This window comes from Bos indicus x Bos taurus, chromosome 3 (genome assembly GCF_003369695.1).
Source record: "Bos indicus x Bos taurus breed Angus x Brahman F1 hybrid chromosome 3, Bos_hybrid_MaternalHap_v2.0, whole genome shotgun sequence".
NCBI lineage: Eukaryota > Metazoa > Chordata > Mammalia > Artiodactyla > Bovidae > Bos > Bos indicus x Bos taurus.
This window is the reverse complement of record NC_040078.1, coordinates 110,341,988-110,367,302: the sequence shown is the minus strand read 5'-3', so window position 1 is coordinate 110,367,302 and position 25,315 is coordinate 110,341,988. Positions and strand designations below refer to the sequence as shown.

General features: G+C 40.9%; 1 protein-coding gene and 1 pseudogene across 3 annotated transcripts in view; one reads left to right on the top strand and one right to left on the bottom strand.

Annotated features, from left to right (window-relative positions):
* The window catches only part of KIAA0319L (KIAA0319 like), a 97,116-nt gene that overhangs the window by 70,198 nt on the left and 1,603 nt on the right, over positions 1-25,315 (bottom strand). For all 3 annotated transcript variants that reach the window (XM_027537861.1, XM_027537860.1, XM_027537862.1), the window contains exon 2: positions 23,659-23,825. In XM_027537861.1, the coding sequence (XP_027393662.1) occupies positions 23,659-23,797 (139 nt within the window). In that variant the 5' untranslated portion in view covers positions 23,798-23,825. The remainder of the gene's footprint in view (positions 1-23,658; positions 23,826-25,315) is intronic.
* On the top strand, positions 19,435-23,640 carry LOC113890153 (annotated as a pseudogene).

Genomic DNA, 25,315 nt, shown 5'->3' with positions numbered 1-25,315 from the left:
TGATCTGTTAGTTCATATGTTCATTTAGTGGGAATTTGAGGGTCTTTTTTTTTTTTTATTAAATGTTATTCAACCTTGCTCTATTATGGGCTCAGTAACAAACATGAAGGATGGAGAATAATTCTTTTCCACTCATTCAGTGGATCATAATTCTTCCTCTTAGATGGTTAAAAGATGGTTAATCATCTTACACGGTTAAAAGGCAAGGGTTCTAGTTTCAGCTCTAGATTCATCATTTATTAATTTTCATTAACCTCTGAAAAGTAACTTAACCTCTCCGAGATTTAATTTTCATTGTTACTCTTGAGATAAAGGATTCATCAGGGGAGGAAGCGGGAAAGCATTGGTAGCGTCAATATTGGATTCTAGAAGTAACTTGGATAAAAGGTAAGATGAAAATAAACTCCAAATTTAGATCAGTTCCTCTCCTGCCCACGCCGCCATAGCCTGGCTCTGCTCCCAGGGCCTAAACAAAAGTAATATTAAATCCTCACAGAAAGGGGCTTACAGTTGGTAGAACCTTAGACTGAAAACCCTTTGGGAAAGTCTAGAACTCACTGTTGGTAGGAGTACATAGAAAGCCTACCCAAGGTGAAAACAGAGCCATGACTTTATTCTTTCTAAGGTTATGACAAAGTAGAGACTGCAGAATTACCCGGAGGGTCCCCAAAAGAGGCAGCTCTGGAACTAACAATGCTTACTTAACATTACCACCTCTCAAAAGACAGAATTCTAATCAATCTGGCAGAAAATCTAGACCAGGTTTCATAACTCCAAGCCAGCAGAGTAGAAAAGTCTACAGAATATAAGAATTATTGCCAGAAGGAAATTCATCAAATACTTTTAGAAAGCTGTGAACAACTCTGGAAATATTTAGAGACAGTGTTGTTGCCTCTGGCATTCTTAAGTCTCAGGTAACGGGCTTGACTTCTCCAGCTAACATGGAAACTGCTGGCTGGCAACCAAAAAGGGAAGTAGAGACAGAACACTGACATCTTAGGAACCATACTGTTAAGGTCATTTGGAAGTTCATACTTTAACCAAATTCACTAAATAGTATCCCAATGGAAGGGCTGAGATGGTAGGAATGGGAGTCAAGAGAATGCCCCACTGGTTTTATTTGAGGAAAAAAAAAAAGAGCAGCTGATAAATTCTCCTGGGAACTAAGGGGGCTACCTTTGTGGCTCAGCTGGTAAAGAATTCGCCTGCAATGCGAGAGATGTGGGTTTGATTCCTGGGTTGGGAAGATCCTCTGGAGAAGGGAAAGACTATCCACTCCAGTACTCTAGCCTGGAGAATTCCATGGACTGTATAGTCGTCCACGGGGTTGCAAAGAGATGGAATTAAGGGGTGGGGGGGAATTAAGGGGGAATCAAGTTTCTGTGGAAAACTATACATAATTAGCATATTTTATAGATAAAATTTGCACTTACTTTTAACATTCATTGAAACTAAAATTCTTTTCTTGAAATCGCACAATTTTATAATATGGTCAAGAATCCATGCAATGCTTTCCTTTTGTAACTATACCTACAATGAACTATTACCAAGAAGCAAGGTAAAAGCTTTCAATCTGGGCTTCAGGCAGTGACTGAGCTATGGCTTCACACCATCTGTCCTCCTGAAGCTATCACCAGAAGTACATATTCTCTCAGAAGCAGCAGGTCTCAGCCAATATGGCTGCCATGTGAAAATGAGACAAGCAGGCATATTATCAATCCCCAAAACAACTCACAGGAACTGTTCAAAACAAACCACCTCAGGGGGCAGCCCCCACTTTCCTTTTGACTGTCAGCATGCCTGTCACCTGCACACCCACTAATAAACAAACACAAAAACGGTTCCGTGTCACTCTCCACACCAGCTCTCTCCTGCAGGGGGTTAACTTATTCAGAAAGCACGGCACAGGAGGTAACTGAATCCTCTGAAGGGCGCAATCAGGTATTGTGAAAAAGCCAGGGTAATAACCATTGCCCTCTCTCTTCCTTTTCAAAAGGGCCAATACTTTTTTCCAATTCATACAAGTTAGATTGAAAGGTAGCAGTAGCTTCACAAAGCAGTCCTTAGAAAAGAAAAATAATTACTATTCATTGCCTTTGCTGTGTGCCTAGCTTTGTTAAGAGCACAGTTTGTTAAATGTCATGGTTTAGGTGATTTGCTGGAACTAAACTACTGCTAAAGAAGAATCAATAGGCTTTGTGTCTATATTCTGACTCCTTTCCCTTAACTGGAACGTTTCCATTTTTCCCAAAGACCATTCTAATCAAAAACAAACTCTCCTTGGAGTTAGCTGCCCACCAGTTACCTTTCAGCCACTGTTCACATTAACTCTAGACAGTCTGCTAGAAGGAAAAACAAGCTTCCAAGGACTCAATCACAAAACCCGAGCCTTTCAGCACTTCTCTAGTTAAGAATACTTAGAAGAGTAAATTCTCTTTTATAAGGTTGTCAACAAAGAAGCCTCAAAGGTACCAGATTGTGGCAAACTGCTAAGGAGAAAAACAGTACCATAACATCTCCTTAGAAGAGGGAAAATTTACAGGCAAAAGAGAGGAAAGATGTTCTTTTAACCCACCTATTATTGTACTTTACAGGCTAAAGGAATTATGAAAATCTCCCTCATTTAATCTTGGCTTAATAAAATACATCCAGTCTCCAAGGTGAGGCTGGATGTTCACACAGAAACCTCAGAAAATTATGTTAAAAAATCTATAACCAGAAGAAAATCCCATATCAAGATCAATACCCTTGTACCATCTAATCCATAGTCTTATCCCTACCCCACAATTCTTCTTAAGGTTTTGGTCTCTGAAATAAGACTGCTTGAGTTTTAATACCAAACCAGTCAACTTACTAGCTGTGTCAACTTGGGTCAAGTTTCTTGGTTTCATGTGTAAAAAACAAAAATGCTAACATGGCTATAATAGATATAAAAGCAGATAAGCTATGTAAAATACTTAACTCAATGCCTGGCATGTAATTAAAGCTCAGTAATGATCAGTTGCCATTACTTTTTTTGTTATTACACTTCATTTCATCTCAGGCACCAGTTCTTCCAGAAAATCTTCCTAGAAATCTTCACCGAAGATTTCTGTCTTCTGCATAGCCTACATACTACCATTGCATTTCTCTCACTGGATCATATTCGTTTGTCCGCCTCAACATTCTGCCGTCTTGAAGAGCTAGGATTTTCACCTTTACCTCTGTATTTCTTATCCAGTCTCTCAGTCATGTCTGACTCTGCGATCCCATGGACAGCAGCACACCAGGTTCCCCTATCCTTCACCACTTCCTGGAGTCCACTCTAACTGATGTCCATTGAGTCAATGATGCCATCCCACCATCTCATCCTCTGTCGTCCCCTTCTCCTCCTGCCCTCAATCTTTTCTAGCATCACGGTCTTGTCCAATGAGCTGGCTCTTCCCATCAGGTGGCCAAAGTATTGAAGTTTCAGCTTCAGCATCAGTCCTTCCAATGAACATTCAGGGCTGATTTCCTTTAGGATTGACTGGTATGATCTCCTTGCAGTCCAAGGGACTCTCAAGAGACTTCCCCAGAACCACAGTTCAAAGGCATCAATTCTTTGGCACTCAGCCTTTTTTATTGTCCAGCTCTCACACTGTACATGACTACTGGAAAAACCATAGCTTTGACTATATGGACCTTTGGAGGCAAATAATGTCTGCTTTTTAATATGCTGTCTAGGTTTGTCATAGCTTTTCTTCCAAGGAACAAGCGTCTTTTAATTTCATGGCTGCAGTCACTGTCCCCAGTGATTTTGGGGCCCAGGAAAATAAAGTCTGTCACTGTTTCCATTGTTTCCCCATCTATTTGCCATGAAGTGATGGGACTGAATGCCATGATCTTAGTTTCTTAAGCCAGCTTTTTCGCTCTCATTTTTCACCTTCATAAAGAGATTCTTTAATTCCTCTTCGCTTTCTGCCATAAGGGTGATGTCATCTGCATATCTGAAGTTATTGATATTCCTCCTGCAATCTTGATTCCAGCTTGTGCTTCATCCAGTCCGGCATTTCACATGACGTACCCTGCATTTAAGTTAAACAAGCAGGGTGACAATACATGTACTCCTTTCCCAATTTTGAACCAAGCTCTTGCTCCATGTCCAGTTCTAATTGTTGCTTCTTGACCTGCATACAGGTTTCTCAGGAGGCCGGTAAGGTGGTCTGGTAATTCCCATCTCTTGAAGAATTTTCCACAGTGTGTTGTGATCCACAGTCAAAGGCTTTATTGTAATCAATGAAGCAGAAATAGATGTTCCTCTGTAATTCTCTAGCTTTATCTATGATCCAAAGGATGTTGGCATTTTGATCTCTGGTTATTCCGCCTTTTCTAAATCCAGCTTGTACATCTGGAAGCTCTCTGTTCACATACTGTTGAAGCCTAGCTTGAAGGATTTTGAGCACTACTTTACTAGCGTGTGAGATGAGTGCAATTGTGCGGTAGTTTGAGCATTCTTTATTTAGCATTGCCTTTCTTTGGGATTGCAATGAAAACTGACCTTTCCAGTCCTGTGATCACTGCTGAGTTTTTCAAATTTGCTGGCATGTTGAGTGCAGAACTTTAACGGCATCTTTTAGGATTTGAAACAGCTCAGCTGGAATTCCATCACCTCCACTAGCTTGTTCGTGATGCTTCCTGAGGCCCATTTGACTTCATACTCCATGATGCCTGGCTCTAGGTGAGTGATCACACCATCATGGTTATCTGGGTCATCAATATCTTTTTTGTATAGTTCTTCTGTGTATTCTTACCGCCTCTTCTTAATATCTTCTGCTTCTGTTAGGTCCATACCGTTTCTGTCCTTTATTGTACCCATCTTTGCATAAAATGTTCCCTTTGTATCTCTAATTTTCCTGAAGAGATCTCTAGCCTTTCCCATTCTATTGTTTTCCTACATTTCTTTGTATTGTTCACTTAAAAATGGCTTTCTTCTCTCTCCTTGCTATTCTCTGGAACTCTGCATTCAGATGCATATATCTTTCCTTTTCTCCTTTAACTTCTCTTTTTTCTGAGCTATTTTTAAGGCCTACTCAGACAACCATTTGCCTTTTTGCATTTCTTTTTCTTGGGGACGGTTTTGATCACCACCTCCTGTACGTTACGAACCTCTGTCCACAGTTCTTCAGGCATTCTATCAGATCTAATCCCTTGAATCTATTTGTCACTTCCACTGTATAATTGTAAGGGATTTAATTTAGATCATACCTGAATGGCCTAGTGGTTTTCCCAATATTCTTCAATTTAAGTCTGAATTTTGCAGTAAGGAGTTCATGATCTGAGCCACAGTCAGCTCCTGGTCTTGTTCTGCTGACTGTATAGAGCCTCTCTATCTTTGGCTACAAAGAATACAATCTGATTTCAGTATTGACCATCTGGTGATGTCTAGGTGTACAGTCATCTCTTGTGTTGTTGTAAGAGGCTGTTTGCTATGACCAGCGTATTCTCTTGCAGAACATTCTCTGTATTTGTAGCGTGTTTTCTGTATTTGTTGACAGAGCAAAATGCTTGGCATATAGTAGGCATTCAAAAATCTTTAAATGTATTTAAAAATTGGGTAAACTTTTAAAATTATGTTATTTTCTTAACTAACAATATCTGTCAAAAGATGTCAGTTCTAATATGGAATTACTTAAGTTTTAGTCAGACTCTTAATGTTATTTCATTTCCTTAGCTAAAAGAAGGGAGGGATAGGAGAGAAAACCAAAGTTCTCAGTTCACTAAGAAATGAGAAAGAGCTTTTTGAATTAAATTGGGGAGAGCACTGAATGGCAGGTATGACGAGAGACGTGCAAAATGAGAAACTAAAGCAAAGCCAAATGGATTAAAAAAGAGATAATGGAATCTAACATAACCAGCTAGGATACAGCCTTTCCTGCCTAACACCGAACTGAAAAATCTTTTCAAATCACAAAGCAATCTTTCCTCATGAAAGGACCAACCGATTTCCAGTTGCCTGAGTTATCTATTTCAGACCACTCCACTTCACTCAAAGGCAAGACAGGCTTTCACCATGGAACTTTCAGAACAAAGCATCAGTGGAGAATAGCTTCCCAGTTCAACTAGGCAAATAGTCATCCATCACCGATGACATTTAGAGCCATTCAATTTCCCTTCACCTGAGTAATGATGAAAAGAAGTTCTGGTCACCTAGATGAATGGAAACCAGTCCACCACAATTCTATCACTTTTAGTTTCTATCTGATACTTATTAATAAATCAAAAGTTTGCATTAATTGGACAGGTTGCTATAAAGTTTCAAAAGATGTATCTGTTAAGATTTAGTTGAAAGCCATTTTCACAACCAAGTCATAAGTGAGAGTAAGAATCAAAATGCTGGTATAGCTGAAAATAGCTCTCCTACCATAAAGTCACCTGCTTAGAAAAGAGCCAGTCATCAGGAGCTTTATAATATTTAAAGGCAGATTGAAGGCAAATGATTAAACCATGTATTTAAGAGAAACTGTGACTGGGGGTTACACTGCTGCGTATCACACACTCAGAATCTCCTGCTTTGCTTTTTCTCCCACCACCTTATGACTAAAAGACTCTGGAGAACGCTGTCAGCAAGGAGAACACGCCTCCAAGCCACAGCGGGAAGGAGCCCACATCTCTCTGTGTAACACTGTCTTCATATTCAAAAAGCACAGGTATCAAATGATAATAGACAACTTCGGCCTGTGAATAAAAGTGGTCTTAAGAAGAAAGACTTTTTTTCCCAAAGAGAAAAGCTGCAGGATATGATGCCAAGAATCAAGCAATTCTCTATACAGCCCACTTGTAAATGTTATCGTTAAGAACCTGCAGCCGATTGCTGTCTCTGACTGCAGGGCTGATAAATTATTTGCATTCACAATCATACCAACCTTCTTTGGAAACCCACACAATGAACCTTGAATCAGAGCACTGTTTTGTTTCAGGGGAAGGTTTTTTTTGGTTTTGGTGGGTTTGGGATTTTTTTTTTTTTGCTTTGCTTTGCTTTTTTTTCCCCTTTTTCTCTTTTTTTGCTGGCTGGTTTTGTTGTTTCTAAAGAGAAGGTCATTTAGAGGGCTGCAGCAGAGATATGTAAATTAAATAAAACAGCAGTAAGCGTGAGAAGAAATAAGAAAATAATATAGTAAACCATGTAGTGTTACTTCAGCAGATATGGCCAATAGAGGAAAATTTCATGTCAATTTATCTATTAAAAAAATCTCTCCTTTTGGAGTATTATGTAAGTCTCATTTAAAAAAAAAAAAAAAACTGCAGTGGGCTGAACTGGGACATGCGAGGACTCAATACTACCAAGTTTCAGATTCTTAAATATCTCAAGCCACTTTTTGCTTATAGCAAATAAAATGCAAAGCTACAGATGCTTTCTCATCGGTGTGTAAATGAAAGCAAAACTGTATGAGTAGTTAGTATTCTTAGAATTTTTAAGAGCCAGTTTATTTAAATTAAACCAAAGCTTATCTGTATCTGTACAGAAATAAAAATAATCTTCCTAGGGCTCTTCTTCTCTAGACTTTACAGAGCTGTACATATTCTTCCCTTTACCTTTCCCTCTGCAACAGAGAAGTGAAGGAGCTCTGTAGGGTAAAAGCCACGTCAAATGAATCTGAGAGAAGTTAAAAGGGGTTAGAGTATCACTTCTCTCACCAGCCCGCTATAGAGCAGGGTTCAGCTCTTCCCTGCGCCACTCATTGTGCTCCCACAACACAGCCTGGAATTTACCATGCTTTTTTATGTCTCTACATCTATCTTCGCCTCCATAGTGTGAACACTCCAATGGCAGGCAAGTGGGTTTTATTTAGCCAGGGACAGTGCTTGTTGACATGAATTATATGTATCTATAGTATATACTTACCATCTAGATATAAATGATCATTAATTATTTGAATTAAGCATCCTAGAGAAGTATTCGGAGAAGGCAATGGCACCCCACTCCAGTACTCTTGCCTGGAAAATCCCATGGATGGAAGAGCCTGGTAGGCTGCAGTTCATGAGGTCGCTAAGAGTCAGACGCGACTGAGCGACTTCACTTTCACTTTTCACTTTCATGCATTGGAGAAGGAAATGGCAACCCACTTCAGTGTTCTTGCCTGGAGAATCCCAGGGACAGAAGAGCCTGGTAGGAGGCAGTCTATGAGGTCACACAGAGTCAGACACAACTGAAGCGACTTAGCAGCAGCAGCAGCAGAGAAGTATTAAAAATGCAGTAAGCGTATAACAATATACATAAAGCACCAAACATCACAAATATTAGAAAAGTATATTAGAACAGTGTAATCTAGTTAGTCAGTAACATTATGTAGTACTGACATTCAGATATTGTTTGGTATTGTTTAGTTTTTATTTACTGCAGATGTGTGGCTCTCAATAACTTCATTTTTATGATACCTTCATACATACACACATAAATACATATATATAAAAACGTGTGTGTGTGTGTGTGTGTGTGTGTGTGTGTAGGTATTTTTCTCCTATACTTCCATTTTCAAGTTGATTGTAATTCTCACATTCAACAGAGAGAAATAAAAATTTGGGCAAAATGGTCAACATTCCTCCCTACCCAAGTATCTAGTACAGACTCTACCTAGCCACAGAGAAATAGCCTTTCCTTATGCTCATCTGTAAAATGGCAATATTTCTCTGTGGCTTCAAAGTGACACTAATTCTAGGCAGGCAATAAAGATATCCAAATGCCCCTTGGCCTCTTGCTCTCTCTCTCACATACACACACTTCCCACAGACACACAGAAAACCCTTGAAAACACACTGTTTGTGGAGGGCCTTCACCCTTCTACCTCTTCCTCCCTAATGACAGAGGCAGCCATGCTGCCAAGGCAGCAACCCCCACATGAAATATGAAAGAGTGGGGGCGAAACAGCTCAATCAAACAGCTTGGGGAAGGAAAGGAGGGTATGCTTGTCAGCGAAACTCTCCATGAAAAGGCCAGAAAACTTTTCCTTCTGCCATGACTATCCTGGGCAAATCTGCCTGCTCTAGATCTACCTACCTGCACTTAAGAGATCAAGCCCTCCCTTTAACCTTTCACAGAAGAGGTAATATGAAAACTCACCCCATTATCTGAAAAGTGCATCATGAGAAACGTCAGGGTGCAGCTTATGAGCATACTCTGGAGAGCACAGCTAAGAGCAATTCTGAAAACCAAGGAGGAAAGGAAGAGCCGGAAGCTTCTGTCAGGCTGGGGCGGGGCCTCCACAAGGGCAGAAAATCTCCCTCCGTCAGGTCCAGAGGTGGCTGGGGCCACGGGGGCCTCCAGTAAGTGGGGACTGGGCAGGGCAAACAAGGCCCTCACAGACAGAACTTCCTCTGCGGTATCCCTGATACTACATCTGGAGGTTCACGATGGGGTTCACAGGTAGTAGTTATTTCTATCTGGAATAATAATTTCCTAAACTTTCTACATTAAGCATGCATGACTTTTATAATAAAAAAAGAAACAGCTAAAGAAATCAAACAAAAACCAAGCAGCTACAGAGACTGATGAAGGGGAATGCACGGCCAGAAGAGCAGCTTGGTGGTGCTTCAGCACGGGGCTATTTTGCTTCAGGCCAAAAGCCACAGACTGACCCAGCAGGATGCAACTTTCTGAAGTGGAACCTGGCTCTTCAGCATCTCTCTACAAGGTTGCTTCATTTATTCTGATTAACACTCACTCATTCTACCAGGCCAACTTCCATAAGCTTCCAGCTAACTCAGGTTGCCCTCAGTTAAGGACAATAAGCACTGAATTGTATCAAAAAAAAAAGAAGAAGAAGAAACAGAGTTCTTTCTTTATAGGCAGAATGGCTGTTCCTTCAAAGTTTTAAGCCTAAATCTGAAATTAGAGTACAGAAGTAAAACCCAATCAGTATAAGCTCCTCATCTTCCAGGACTGGTAATTCCCCTTATTACCTAAAAGTGAGAGAATCCATAAGCATTTATTTTAAATTGCTGCTGGATCTGAATCAAAGTATAACGTTAAGCCAGTTGGAAGAAAGAAAGCATTCCTAAACTCCTGTCATTTGCCAGGAGAGTGTTAAAATAGGAAATGGGATGAGCCACATTAGGCATCCATCTTTAGGGGCAGAGTCTGCAGCTGGTGGAGTTGGATAGGCCTTGGCCAGCATTCCTCTCTGCTTCTGTTTCTGCTAGAACAAGGCCCGTTAATTCATTATTCAGGGACATTCATAATTTCTTATCATCCCTGGGTATTTTATAGTTTTCTTTTGTGACTGACCAGACAAGTTTAGGATTAATAAAATGTGGTGCTTTCCTTGCACAGGGACTATTCACCTGATAGCCTAGTAACAGACCTGATGCAAAAAGGATTTTCAAGAGCTGACTGGCTGGGTATATCTAATACCCATGACATCACCAGAAGACACACATACACTTCCAAATCGGAGCAAGGGCTGCAGCTGTCACACTTTTTCCTAATCTCCAGATAACTACCCTCACTGCTTATTCAGGGATGTTGGTTATTAATGGTGGAGAGAGTGGGCTGGGTTGAAAGGAAAGCTGGATATACTGTATTAATAGACAGGGGCTTCACCTACATAATTCTCAGCAGAAGGTTCCTCTACTAAGACCAGCCTGAGACATCACATTCTCTAGTCTCTTAGGATTCTGCAAGTAAAACTGGTTCTCTCTTGTCATTGAATTACCTTGAGACCCTAGGGAGACCTCTGCCTCTTTGAAGGGAACCTTGACAGCAGTAACATCACCCCTGTCGAAGAGAATTTCTTTTCCCTAGTAATGGCCAAGGAATCACTAGGCTGCAAACTCCAAGAGGGTAGAGACCATGTCTGCCTTCCTCACCACTGCATTTCTAATGTCTAGGATGGCAGGCACCCAATAAATACGTTTTGAAGGAAGGAACTAACTCTGCAAGCTACTTCTGACATAAAATCCAAAAATGCTATTGGAGTAGCCCCAGGCAAAACACTGCCCTGACTATAAGAACCAACCTGGCCTAGGACAAGAGTCTGCCAAACATGGGCAGATCATCAGTGTTGGGGGAAGTGAACCAGGGCTGAGGGCCAGCAGAGCAGAGCCCTCTTCCAGAGGAGAAGGATCCCTGACTGAAGGACCAAACAAGTAGCCAGTCTTGCTCCTCAGGGGTATGTTACAGGAAATACAAACGGAGTTCACTTTGTCATGGGCTTCAACCAACCTCAGACCTGAATGGAGGCCTACTTTTCCTGACAATGCAGAAAGGCCAGCTGCCTACAGCATACTTCAAAAAATGTGGGGACTGATGTCCCACTAGAGGTTTAAGAAGCCAACAGAGACCTCAAATCCACTGCCGACTGGGTCGTCTCGGGATGAGACAAGAATCCAACTAGTCAGGGTTTTTTATGTCATTATATCATAATGACTAACATTTGCTAAATTGTTATTTATGTACCTCGGAGAAGGCTAAGCACTTTGCATAAACATTTCAGTTAATCTTCATAACAACCGTATCAGAGGTACTGTCATTCTTGTTTTGTAGATGAAGAACCTGATGAAAGATGAATTTCAGTAATACCACCCCGTATATAATAGAAGCAGGGCTCAGATTCAGGCTTGTCTGACTCCCAAGTCCATGCTCCAGGGTCTTGACCACTCTGCCTCCTGTTTCTTGCTCAGCTGATGAACTAGGTAGGTGGTCAAGACCAATTCTTATAACTTCTCTCTAAAACATATCCAGCACTATCTGGAATCAAAAGTGGCTAAAAGATCTTAACAATATGGGCTGACTTTTCTCAAGGCAGTTCCTGGATGGAGGATCAGAAAGAAAGTTCAAAAGGTAGGCCCTCAAACCAAGAGCTGGGCATTTCAACCCAAACCCTTCAGTACTATTGTCAACCACAACTGGCACTTGCCAAGAGCATGTGCCAGAGACTGAACAGCGGCATGTGCCATCTACCTCTGTGGAGAATGAATCCTGTTGCTGTTGTAGCAGTTGACTTTCAGCAACCCCTGAGAGGAATTCAGGGTAGAGACTGAAGCACTCTGCTCCAGGGAAAAACTGGTGGAACAGGTCTTTAGATAATTAGATATTTTCCGGAACTGATTTATGATCCCAATCCTTCCATCTCTTCATATCTAGAAAAGCACCCTTCATGGTGACATAAGCTCCTCCTGAGCAGCAGAAAACCTTTTGTAAATTAAGTGCATGATTGCATTGAACTCCCACTTCACCAAAATCTTATATATTATTGATTCTCCCCTCAATGCCTCTTTGGAGCAATCTCTCAGACCTATCTGAGGTGCTTCCTCCCAGGCTGCAGTCTTCATTTTGCCCCAAATAAAACAATTCACAACTCTCAAACTGTGCATCTTTTTTAGTTAACACTACTCACCGAAGCATAGATGTCCAAAGAGTAACCACACACACAGTCTTGATCACATTTCTGCTCATTCCACACAATGCCTTGAATTGCAAGCTGTTCCAATTAGTAGGACTTTTATACAACCTCCAAAATAAGCCAAAAGACCATATTTTGGTCCTGTATTTGTTATCCTGTTTTTATAAATTCCTCCACTATTTTACTATTTTCTCCCTGAGGAATTTCTAGGAGAGTCAATTTAGAACAGTTTTTAAATTGAATTGGATTTACTGCATAATTACACTACTTTCTTAACCCTCTTTGTCACACAAGTTAGGAAATAAGTTTGTGTCTGCATAAAACGCAAATAGAACCCACCAGAATTATAGTTTTCCCAGTGAGAGAGAAGGACTTAAGATGATTATCTTTCGTTCACCTGAAACTCTCACAGCATTGTTAAATGGCTATACCCCAATACAAAATAAAAGGGTAAAAAGACAAAAAAGATGATTATCTTTTACTGGAGAGTATTTAAGCAAGAGACAATTACTTCATTTCATGGGGAGAGAGGCTAACTTAAGATATTTCTGACTGGTCTTACTTAGGTCAATTAAATTGTGATGTAAGAAGACGCCACAGCCTTGTTCAATGCTAGATGAATTTTAGAATCAAAGAGCTTGTATGGTTTATGTTAACAGCCAGAAAACCCTACCTTCCCCCAGCTGTCGTGTACTCAAGTCATTATCACAATCTGAGGAGACAGATTTAGGATTAATAATTTATTACCTTCCTGTACTGCAATGTAGTTAAGAATATAGGACAGTTTGGCAGGAAAAAGTTGCTGCTGAAGGCTCACTGCTATGAGGTATATAGTCCCTTAGTCATTCACCTTAAATTAGGTGCCCAGTAGATACAAGAAGAGCAGCGATATAATGCCACCTAAAAAGTTTCCTGAAAATGCTTTTCTCTAATATAAAAAAGAGAAATATATCATTCTCTTAAAGGAAAAAGATACCACTTGGTCTGCCTGGCACACCAGGGGCTACAGCTCTCAAAGCACAGTGCAACGAACACGTGGGGGCAGAGGAGGAAGTGAGCTCAGGTGCCTTCCGTCCGCCAAGGGCAAATGCAAGCAGGTATGAGGGCAAAATGGGGACGCAGCCAGCCGGCGGGGGAAGGCCTCTCGCTAAGCCAGACGCTGCCCGAGTCCCATCCGCAGCCTCTGTGGGGGTGAGGGTCAGAATTAATCTCTCCCACCCAGAGTTTAGGACTAATTGAAAAAATAAAACATGGCAGTTAGAGGTACATGGAGACCAAAATATCTTTATAAGGGATAAGGTGCCTGGAAAACATAGCTTAGATGTACAATCACAAATGCATTTCCTAATAATTTCCTATACTGAATTAAAACTTATCAACTGGACAAACATAGGCTGCCCTGCCATGGGCAGACCAGTTAGAGCATGGCAGGGAGAGAACACATGGAAATTCTCAAGATTAGCCATTCCCTACCACAGAATTCTTTTCCAGTATCACTAATCAGAAAAATCACTTTTCCATTCCTGGAGAGAATCAGAAGGGGTTGGGGGAAAAAGAACAAAAATAATCTTCCTGGGAAGTGAAGTGTCCACTTAATGGACCAAGACTGAAAAAACAGCATAGGAAAGATTGATTCTCCTTAACGTATATATTCCAAAGTGGTCCTATCTCAAACATTATCTTTAGGTTAACCCAACAAACCTTTATTGCTACCTACTACATGCTATTGGAGAAGGAAATGGCAACCCACTCCAGTACTCTTGCCTGGAAAATCCCATGGACGGAGGAGCCTGGTAGGCTATAGTCTATGGGGTCGCAAAGAGTCGGACACGACTGAGTGACTTCACTCACTCACTCACTACATGCTATATGTCAAGTAAGTAATTATAAGTAAGACAACTTCATGAAGTAGACACATAAGTAAGTATAGTAGACTTTCGCTCCCAGCTATGACGGAGTATGCTGGTACAAGACTCATCATCTATACAAATAACTATAAAACTGGACAGAATACTTAAGACAACTGCTTTCCATCAGGAGATAAGAGTGTAAGGTTACAATCCCTGGGAGAAGGGAAACTTGAAGTGAGCCCCAAAGTTGCCCAGTTCTCTTTTAAGGAACAGTTTCTCATCCACAGCACAGAAACCTGGGACCCAAACAGTACAGAGTAACATCAAGGCCAAGTGGCAGAGCTCTGAGTGTGGCTAGAACCTGAGTGGCGGGACACTGGACAAGGAGCTGTGAAAACAGGGAAATCCCAAAAGGCTGAGGGCTGGGACATAAAGGCTCACAAAGGTTTGGATATACTAAATGCTACAGCGATGAGAAGGAAATAGAAACACTAGAAGTCAAGCAGTGTTAGGGTAGGAATAAGAAGCATTCTAGAACTCCAGCTCTGCCAAAGTGAAGAAATCACACTAACAACACATATCAGCAGGCACTAGAAAGGCCTTTAGGAGTAAGAACCACATTCAAGGGCAAGACCTACACTGAACCTCTCCTCTCAAAGCCTAAAACCACACAGTGCAATATGGCATAATAACAAAGCAATGTATAGATAATATGAGAAGATTAAAGAAAAAGTTCAAATCAGAGGCTTCAGGGAAAGCACCAGAGAGGAGTTTATGTTTACCTGAATCAGAACACATCAGGCAGAATGGTAACGGCACAGGCAGAGAAATAGAGCACTCTATGTGGAAACATGAGATGGCACTCTGCAAATAGCGAGTTGAAAGTGGAGGAGAAAAGGGAGTATAGAATGACTCAGGGACTTATATACCTCAGAGAATGAGTTGAGATGGTCTTTGCACTGGGGGCTTCCCTGGTGGCTCAGTGGTAAAGAATCCACCTGCAAGGCAGGAGATGCAAGAGACATGGATTTGATCCCTGGGTGGGGAAGATACCCTGGAGGAGGAAATGGCAATCAACTCCAGCATTCTTGCCAGGAAAATCTCAGACAGAGGAGCCTCATGGCATACACGGTCTTTGTACTGCTACAGGGAATAAAGGAGGAAGTGGGGTAAAAGATGATGAGTTCAGTCTTGATACATTAAGTTGGAGATATGTGACGTACAGGTGGCTACATGGTCTGCGATCCAGCAGAGAAGGGAATAAACACATATAGATTTGGGAGCAGTGAGCATACAGGTTACAACTAAGGGAAAAAATGAGATTGTCCAGGGTGGGCACACAAGAAAGAGTAGAAACAGAACTCTGAAGAGCAAAACATTTAAGGGACAAGCTGAGAAGAGACTGAGGGAAGAATAATTAGAAAGTGTGATCCATCAGCTGAAAGGAGAACAAAGAAAAGCATGGTTGTAACTAAAGGCAACTGAGGAGAGGGCATCCAGAAAGCAGCCAAAGGTGCCAAACGCAGCAGGGGCGTTGAGTAAAAAGTAACGGTGTCAAACTAGGGACTAGGCCATGGTTAGCTCGGTAAAGGCCAGGCTTTAGGCAGAAGCCAGACCTCACTGGTTCAGAAGAGGACAGAGGCGGGAAAACAGAGACAATAAATGTGGTGTGCTTGCTCAGAAAGCTTCCCTGGCTGGGAAAGACGAAGCCAGGAACCCGGCCAGAGATCCCTCACAAAGAACAATGCTTGGCTCAATAAATTTTTGTGAAATGAATAAGCAGTCATAAAAAAATAAAACAAATAAATGATCTGCACCCATCTGGTTGTTTGACTAGCCCTTGTTTGCTACTGCGTCGGTCTGTCTGTTGGCAAACCGGATACGTATTAGGCCCAAGCCAAGTTCCATTTCCTTCACAAAGCCTCCCCTGATTTTTCTCACCTTCTACAACCTCCCCTACGACAAACAAAAAAACAGAGAATAACAAGTGTTGGTGAGGACATGGAGGAACGTTCTGGAACCCTCATACGCTGCTGGTGGAAATGCATCGTAAAACGATGCAGCTGCCGTAGTAAACAAAAAAAGTTAAACAGTTACCATATGATTCAGCAACTCTACTATATAAAACAAAATCTATACCTGAAATATTATTCAGCCATGAAAAGGAAAGTGGTACCAAAACATGTTACAACATGAATCTTGAAAACATGGCCCTAAGTGAAAGAAGCTAGACATAAAAGGCCACTTACTGTATGAATCCAATTATATTAAATGTCCAGAAAAGGCAAACTCCTAGAGTCAGAACGTAGATTAGTGGCTTCCAGAAGCTAAGGAAGGGAGAAACAGGGAATGACTGCTAACAGGTATGAGGCTTCTTTTAGGAGATAAAATGTTCTGTAATTAAATAATGGTATTATACTTCAGTTAAAAAATACCTCTAATCTCTCATTACAGAACTCCTAAATTTTACCTATTTAGCCCAGTATCTACTGATTTATATTGAGTAAAACTGCTCTTTTCAGTGAGAGAGAGGTTCCTTGAAGACAGACAGTTTTCTCCTGGACTATTTTATTAGCTTCCTAACAGATATCCTTACCTCTGGCCCTCATCTCCCTCCCCTTGCCATCTTTCTCCCATCCGCACCATTACCATTTTCTATATTTTAGCAAAAATGTTCCAGGAATGTACCAGTATCACTCTTCTGCTCAAAGTTTTAATAGCTCCCAATTTTCTAAGGCAATGTTCTCCAAAGTAGGGTTTTTGCTTACCAGAGGTACACAAGACAAATTATGGAGTTATGAAAAGAGAATATTAAAACTATTAATACTTGGTTTTAGTTGATCTTATTAAGGTTTTGCTTTTGGAATCTCTTATAAACATAAGACTTTAGCACAATGGTGCTTGTTTATAATGTATAAACAAAAATTGGAGCACATCCTCAACTTTTTTATGGATATGAGTGCATAATCAGGAAAATTTGTAGACCACCTGCCTTAAACAATTAAAATCAAAGCTGCTTTCTATGGTATATAAGATCCTTCATTACCTGGCCACCATCTACCTCTTCAGAAGTCACCATTCCAGCTTTGCTCTTTTTATTTCAGCAGCACTAATCTGCATAGAGAGTTTCCTTTATTTACCAAGCTGTTTCATAATTTTGTGCTTTTGCTCTTTCAATCCCATTGCCTGGGAATCGCCTTCAAATTCAACCCTCAGCATTCTGTCAGGCATCAGCTTCCCTGGAGAGAATGCTTTAGTCCTCCCCATTCTTCTCTAAGCTGAACGCGTCTCTGGTTGCAGCAGAACTCTGGGCACTGCACCCCTCCATCTTTTCACTCACCACATCATAGTATTTACACATCTATCTCCCTCGTTAAATGAGGAGTTCTTCCAGGGCAAGAACCACATCATACTCATCTTTATTAACCTCGTGCTTCATCCAGGACCATAATCCTAGTAAGTTCTAAAAAACTGGTTCTGAATTGAATCTTTTTTCTCTGTACTCTAAATACTTACTAACTCTGTAGTCTATTTCCCAGAAGCAAGGGAACCATAGTAAACATTTTCACAGCCAATTGTTAGCTTCAGGTGTACATTAGCCTCAATGACTCGTCTTGGTTTAGCTTTCCAAGGCTGGTTCTGGCCCTTTAAATGTTAACATATTTTTGAATTGTTATTATATATGTTAAAAGGTTAACATGTTTGTGAATTGAAATGCCAAACATTAGGTATGCTTGGAAAGAACTTAAAGAGCAACTGGGTGAGGATACTGATTTCAAAGTGAAGGGAATGGTCCTTCTCAAAGGAAAGCAGGGTGTTTGCTTTGATATCCCTACTGCACCAGTAACAGAAGTACAGAAGAGTGGCAAGACTCATGACACTGGCCGTTTCCGGTGGCCACGGAGCAACCAGAGCTAGAAGCACCAAGGGAAGGATACTGCAACTTCCAAGGACAATGAGAAGGCAACAGAGGCTTCAGGGAACATCTCGAGGGCAACCGAGGTGTCAGGGGACAAGGGGAAAATAGAAGCTTCAGAGGACAGCAATCAGGAGGTGGCAACAAAAGTAACAGATTCCAAAACAAAGGCCAGAAGCAGAGTTTTAATAAAGCATTCGGGCAGTAATGTGAAGTAGAAGATTTATTTGGCAAAAACAGCAACATGAAACTGAACATTATTTTTCACACAAAGTTAAAAGCACATTGTATTTCTATTCTGACCACTTGGCCAGTTCCCATCTCTTTGAGAGAGATAAGCTTCAGTTAAATTATTTCATCTGATTGATGACTGTCATTTATAACTGTACCACTACTTCTGTCTCAGGTATTCCTTTGGAAAAGGTGTATGGATTCATTACAAACTCTAATGTATTGCCTATAGATTATAAGATAAAGTCAAGTATGCATCTGCTGATACTTTTTAAGTTGACCTGTCTTTATATTTAGAAATGTCTCTTAATAGTAGGCTTAGCTCAGATGGTAAAGAATGGTGACTCAGATGGTAAAGACTCTGCCTGCAATGCAGGAGACCCATGTTCGATCCCTGTGTGGGAAAGATCCCCTGGAGAAGGAAATGGCAACCAACTCCAGTGTTCTTGCTTGGACAATTCCACACAAAAGAGCCTGGCAGGTTATAGTCCATGGCGTTGCAAAGAGTCAGACACAACTAAGCAACTATCACTCACTCACACTATTTATCAATATCTTAATCAGATCATGCTGTTCTCAAAGGCATTACGTCTCCTTAAAATGTCTTCCCATATCTCTGCTCTGATTGTGTTCATTCTAAACTTTCACTCTCCAATGATAGACTTTGATTTTAATGTTTAATGATTTTAATGTTTAATTTTCAAGGGACAATTCCCTTATTGCTAATTTATTATTCAGTCAACAAATATTTTTATGGTGCATCTACTATATGCCAAGCCCTTGGTACTTGCTAGGAATAGCTGACATAAGCAATAAAGGCAAAATCTCAGCTCTCAAGAAGCTGACAACCGATCGCAGGACTTTCCAAATTCTTGGGGTCACTTCACATTTGTCTCCAGATATTGATAATCCCCTCGTCCAAAATGCTATTTTAAGCCATTTAACAATAACATTAGAAAAATAGTGATTCAATGGCTCATGAGGAAAACACAGAGCATCTTTTATCGAAGTGTTATCACTGCTTCCTAGCAGTGGGTTCTGGCACTGAACCCAAAAATGAAACAAAAAAGTAGCCCATTATACATAAGTCAATGTACACCTGGGGTTCTCCCAGAGACGAAAAACTGCTAAGTGATAAACAGGAACAGGGATGAGTAACTGCAGAGCTGCTTTCTTTTGGTTAGTTTTTCAAGAATAATTTCTATAATCCATGAACTAAAGACAACAACAAACCATCAGGCATGTATTTTATCAAGTAAAAACCAAACAAATTCATAAGCAGATAAATACTGATTCAGGCTACCAACAACAGGACTTTGCTCCTATTGTTTTATTGTTGCTTTTTCAAATAGGGTCTACCCCCGCCTTATAAAAAGAGTTAACATGTACCCTGGAAAACACAGAAAAGAATCAATATAAAGAGTAATAACCAGTGGGGAGGGCTATGCTGTGCATCCCTTCACTCTCGCTGCAAGGAGATGGCTCAGCAGCTTCTCCTATGGAGGTTCCTGACCTCTGTCATCTCCGGGAAGCCCACTGAGGGTGGGTGGGCAGCCCTCGCCTCCAGGGCACTGTAGACCCCAAAAGTACAGTCCTAGTAACCTGACAGTAACACCCGGCTACTCCTGGTCGATAGACACCACCAGTGTCTGTACAAACTCTAACATCCAGGATGAACCTGACTTTCAAGACCAAGTTGTCAACACGGAGACACCAGTGGTTATGGATTTCCATGCACCGTGTTGTGGTCCCTGCAAGATCCGGGGGCCAAGATTAGAGAAAATGGTGACCAAGCAGCAGGGGAAGGAGGTGATGGCCTAGGTGGATACTGATGACCACACAGACCTCACTGTAGGGTAGGCTAACACGGTGGGCTGACACCGTGCCCACTGTGCTGGCCAGGAAGAACGGGGATGTGGTGGACAAGTTCGTGGACATCAAATGATGAGGACGAGCTGGAGACCTTCCTGAAGAAGCTGACTGGCTGACAAGCAGGAAGCATCCTGACTGCCCCTGCCCACCTGGGCCCCATGGTCCCAGGGGAACCCTGATAAAACTCACAGCCTTTCTTTGCTGGCCCTTCCCACCTCCTCCCTCTGTCCAGCCCCAAGCTTTGGAGACTAAGCCTCCAAACAAGGAGGCCAGGGTGGCCACCTGAGGGACAGGGCTGCTGCCCAGCTGAAAGAGTCGTCTCCCCCCTGCCTCCCAACCCCACCTCTGTCTGCTCCCTCCAGGGCTTTTGGCCCTGCGCTAAGGATGCTGGGACAGAGCCCTGGGGCCAGCCTGCAATAACGGTTTAGTCCTGTCTCCCTGTTCCCTTCTGATCTGAACACTGGTGTCTGGCTCATTTGCCTCCTGCATTTTCCTTTCCTGTTGCTGTTTTGTGAAAAGACAAAGAAGGAAAAAGAAACCCAAACAAGTGAAAATAAAATATATAATTCTCTCATTTTTCATAGGTCTGTAATAAAGAACTTTATGTGATCCTTCTATCGCCCACTGTGGAGAACAGACCCTGGGCCTTGTACTACATGACCCTGTATCCACACCCCCACCTCTCCTGCAGAGAGCCACATCCCTCTTTTCTCCCAGGTGCCAGGGCAGCGAACATGTGTTGGGCTGAGGGTATCCTGCAAACTCTTGACTCTGCAAGGCTCAGGACACTACTCTCCCTCACCATTAGCTGGCCCTTTGGTTCTTTGAGGCTTCACTGTGAAAAATTGGACCAATAAAGCTAGGGTTTACACTGAAAAAAAAAAGAGAGAGATAATAATTCCACTACTCAAATATATATATATATCTCACTTCAGACTTTCTGTTATACAAAAATATCTTTTTTTTTCACAAAACTGACACCAATTTTGAACATGATTATACAATTGTGTATCATGTTTTTTCATGCTTAACATCAGGAGCATTTTCCATGTACTCGTTCTTTTAAAATGTGGATTTTTAAGTCAGATAATTATTTCACCATGTGGACAGGCCATAATTTCACCATACTCCCATTGTGGGGCAGGTAGCAGTAATGTTTTCCAACACAGAATAAATGAGTGTGGATGAATGCTCTCATTCACAACCATTTAAATATGTCCTTGAGGTAAATTCCTAAAAGGGGAATTACTAAGTCAAAGAACATGAACTTTTTTAGGATCCTGATTTATGCCAAAAAGGTCTCTATTCAAACTCTCCAGCACAACAGGAGAGCAACCACATCACCCCTTGGCAGCACTAGATATTTCTACTTTGATCTTCATCAACATGATAGGTTAAAAAGGATTTCTCATTTTACTTCGCAGCTCTTTGGTCAGTAATGAGAATGAACATTTTTTAATGTGATAAATCATTTTAATTTCTTATTTATGATACTCTGTTTATGTCTATTATTCACTTTTGCTATTAGGACATTGTGCTTTTTAAAAAATTGATCTAGAAGAGCTCTGATAAATTAAAACACACAACAAATCTGACTGTCATGTATTGCCTGCATGTTCGTTCAGTCTGAACACACATGGATCTTGGTTCTTTCATGGTAAAAGCTCCAAACTGGTACAATCTAATTCCCATCAGAGCCACTCCTACCAAGTACCTCTTTACCTTTATACTCAATGTGTTCCTTAGGGTGTTGTTTTTAAGCACCAGGCTCACCAGGGATATGAAAGACTAGCCCAATGAACCCACAGCACTCTGTTTAACTAACTAGCTTGGAAAATACAAAAAACACTCAGAAAAGCTTCTTCCTCCCCTATAATCAGAATCCCTCAAATAACAAGCTGTTCATTCTGGTTCAGGGCAAAAAAAGCTGGCTTTGGTCCTCTAAAAGATCACCTGTGGTTGGAAGGCAGCAAAGTAGAAGAAAAAGAGCATAAGCTCTAGAGTGGAAAAACCTGCATTTAGATTCCTGGCTCTGCTGTGCTCTTGCTGTGTGACCTTGGTCAAGTCATTTTGCTTCCCTGGGCCTCAATTTCCTAATTACAAAAAGAAATCTGTTTTAGGGTTATCATAAAGATTAAATTAAATACATAGTGTCTATAACCTGGGGTCTGGTATGCAGTAGGTTCACTTCAAAAAATGTGATTTTCCTACTCTGATGATGCTAAATCAGGTACTTATTTAATTCGAATAATCTTACATAAAATGTTGACCTGAAATAGCTAGCTGTCCCAGCAAAGCATCATCTGGGTAAAAAGTATTTAGGTCAGCTTTCTGTCAAATGCAATTTCCACTGCTATAATTATGCAATCATCAACCATCACTGCAAGACAACAAAAACCCCAAAGTTGATGTCACTGAAATTGCTAAATACAGTAATTATTTGATTCTCAAGATCATGGCCACCAACTCCTTTTGGAAAGCAATAGTAATCTTGGTAATTATAGGATCAAAAGACTGATTATAGAACCAGACAGTGGTTTCTATAACAGAAGTCTTTCGGTCATTGCCCAGAACAGCAGCATACGCAGAAGTCATTCTCACTTCCATACTCTAAAAGGAACAATATCAACAAAGAACCAAAGGAAAAAAGACAGAAACAAAAGGGCTACTTTTTGAAATTTAGCCTTTTTGGCATTTTATCCTGGCAAGAGGTAAAAGACTGGTGAAATAATCTCTAGAAGGAAACCATACTTTAAAAATCTATCAGTATAAACCCTTTCTATGGAAAAAGGTACATTCTCCTTCTAAAGTATACAGGGTAGATTCCGTCAGGAAAGGAAAGAAAGCAAAGTATCACTTATGTTCATAGCACTGTACTACACGCTTTAATTACTTTATCTTTTAAATCAAGTTGTGAGGTAGGTCTTATTCTTCCTTACGGACAACAGGTAACTTGCTCAAGGTTTTGTAGTTATTAAGTGGAAAGAAACATCCAGCTTTTGGACCCAGGTCTAACTTTGAAACCTTTATCTGTTCATTACATCTTCATGAAATCTCAAAATGATCATGCCAGTTCTCTTTTCTGAGAAGGAGCCCAGGGGCTTCCCTGGCCCAGCGGTTAAGACTGCACTTCCACTGCAGGTGGCACAGGTCCCATCCCTGGTGGGGGACGAAGAATCCCGAATGCCATGTGGCAGCAAGCCAAAAAAAATTTTTTTTTCAAAAAATGGAAAAAAGAGAAAGAACCCAATTTAAATTTTGGTCTAAAACAAAACAGACAAACAAATAAACACAACAAACTAAGTGTTCACCAAAAGGGTGACCATTTCTATCAATTACCTCTTCTGGCTCTTACTAGTCTTTAAAATGAACTGACAGACCCACACAAAATACCCTTTTTAAAAATCTTAAATATTAAAGAAAATGGTACCTGTTGACAACCACAGAGCACTGAAGCAGAAGCAAAAATAAAACAGGTACAAGCTTTTCAACTGCTTCACAGACGTCTGCCAACAAAATCTTGATAAAAGCCAAGAAGCACGGCTTGGCTTGATTCCCAGCTTCTCCATGGCCTTCCAGACAGGCAGAACCAGTCCACTAGAAAGACAGAAAAAGAAGAAATTATATGCCAAGTAATTAATAATTGATTCCTCGAAATGCAGAGTGCTAGACAGTGTGACAGATCAGGGAGAAGAGAAATTTCAAGTTTGTCTTTCACTGTTCATACCTGTCTATAAATCTCAAACCTGAGCTTTGACACAGCCTATAATTATCAGGATAAAAACATAGCAAGGGATACGAAATGAATCCACTGTAAAGCTGAAACACTTTATATTCCATTATTTTCTAATCTAACAGTTAATCATCTATGTGGAAGAGTGGAAAGTGCACCCAATTGAAAAAAAAGATCTGAGTTTCAGTTCTAGCTCTGCTAACAGCTCTGTGACTTTATCCAAATACTGTTTTTTTTATCTATGAAAAGAAGAGTTCGGAGCACCACAGGTAAACTGATCTGAAGGTTTTTCTAGCTATGTTTTTAGAAAGCTTTAATATGATTGTCATTAGGTAGGGCATGCATTCTCCAGTTTGCTATTGTCCCCACCACTCTTATCTTTAAAATCTATCCAGTTTATACTTTGATGTCACCTCCAGGATCCTTAGAATCATTAGCAATTCCTGACTTATATTCATATATCCACTCAACAAGTATTTACACAACCCCTATTTTGTACTAGGCATCCAGAATCTACGGGTTGAATGACAGGTCCCTTTTAGAAGAAAAAAAATGACTTTCCATCAGTTTCTTCTTACACAACTTCCCTATATTGTATAAATTATTATATAAATGTTGGCAGCTAATGCTGGGTTGACTGAGTTCTGAAGAAGCAATTCAAAAATCTTCTGTACTAAATATGCACCTGTCATCCACATCTAGAAAACGGCACAGACTGACAACCCCCAACCCTAGCCCAGCACTGTCTGGGTTGTATATCAATATCAGGAAACAAACACACACACAGAACTGCAAAACTAAGGTACAGCCCACCCAAGAAAAAGTTTTCACTGAGCCTTAAGCATCTGAAGGTCTTCCTCTTTCTCATTCACTTCCATCCATTCCTATTTCTAGTGGTTGTCATTGTATGTTAGGGAGCAGGGGACAGAAAGGTGTGCAGGCCAGACACATGCTCAAGGGATTATGAAGTGGAGCCTAAGTTAGAAAGTATATCCAGCAACTTAGCCTCCCAAGACAGAAAGAGTGAATGTGCATGTGAGTGCGTGTGTATCAATCTTACCCAACACATTACTGCCTACCACAAAAGGATTTTAAATTCAAGGTGACTCAACACCTGTCATCAATAGCGTGGCAGATGGGCGATAGAAGCATAAAAGAAATGAATAGGCTTTGAAAATGGGAGTAATAAACACCACCGGATTGGCAAGCTGATTAGAAGGGCAAGGTCTCACAAACCGTGCAGGAGACAGAGGCGGTTATTTTCTTGTGAACTCCAATCAGTCTTCCCTCTGAAACCTACAATTGCTTAAGGGCACAAATCTCTGCTAGGGTCCAGTCAAAGCCTGCTGACCAG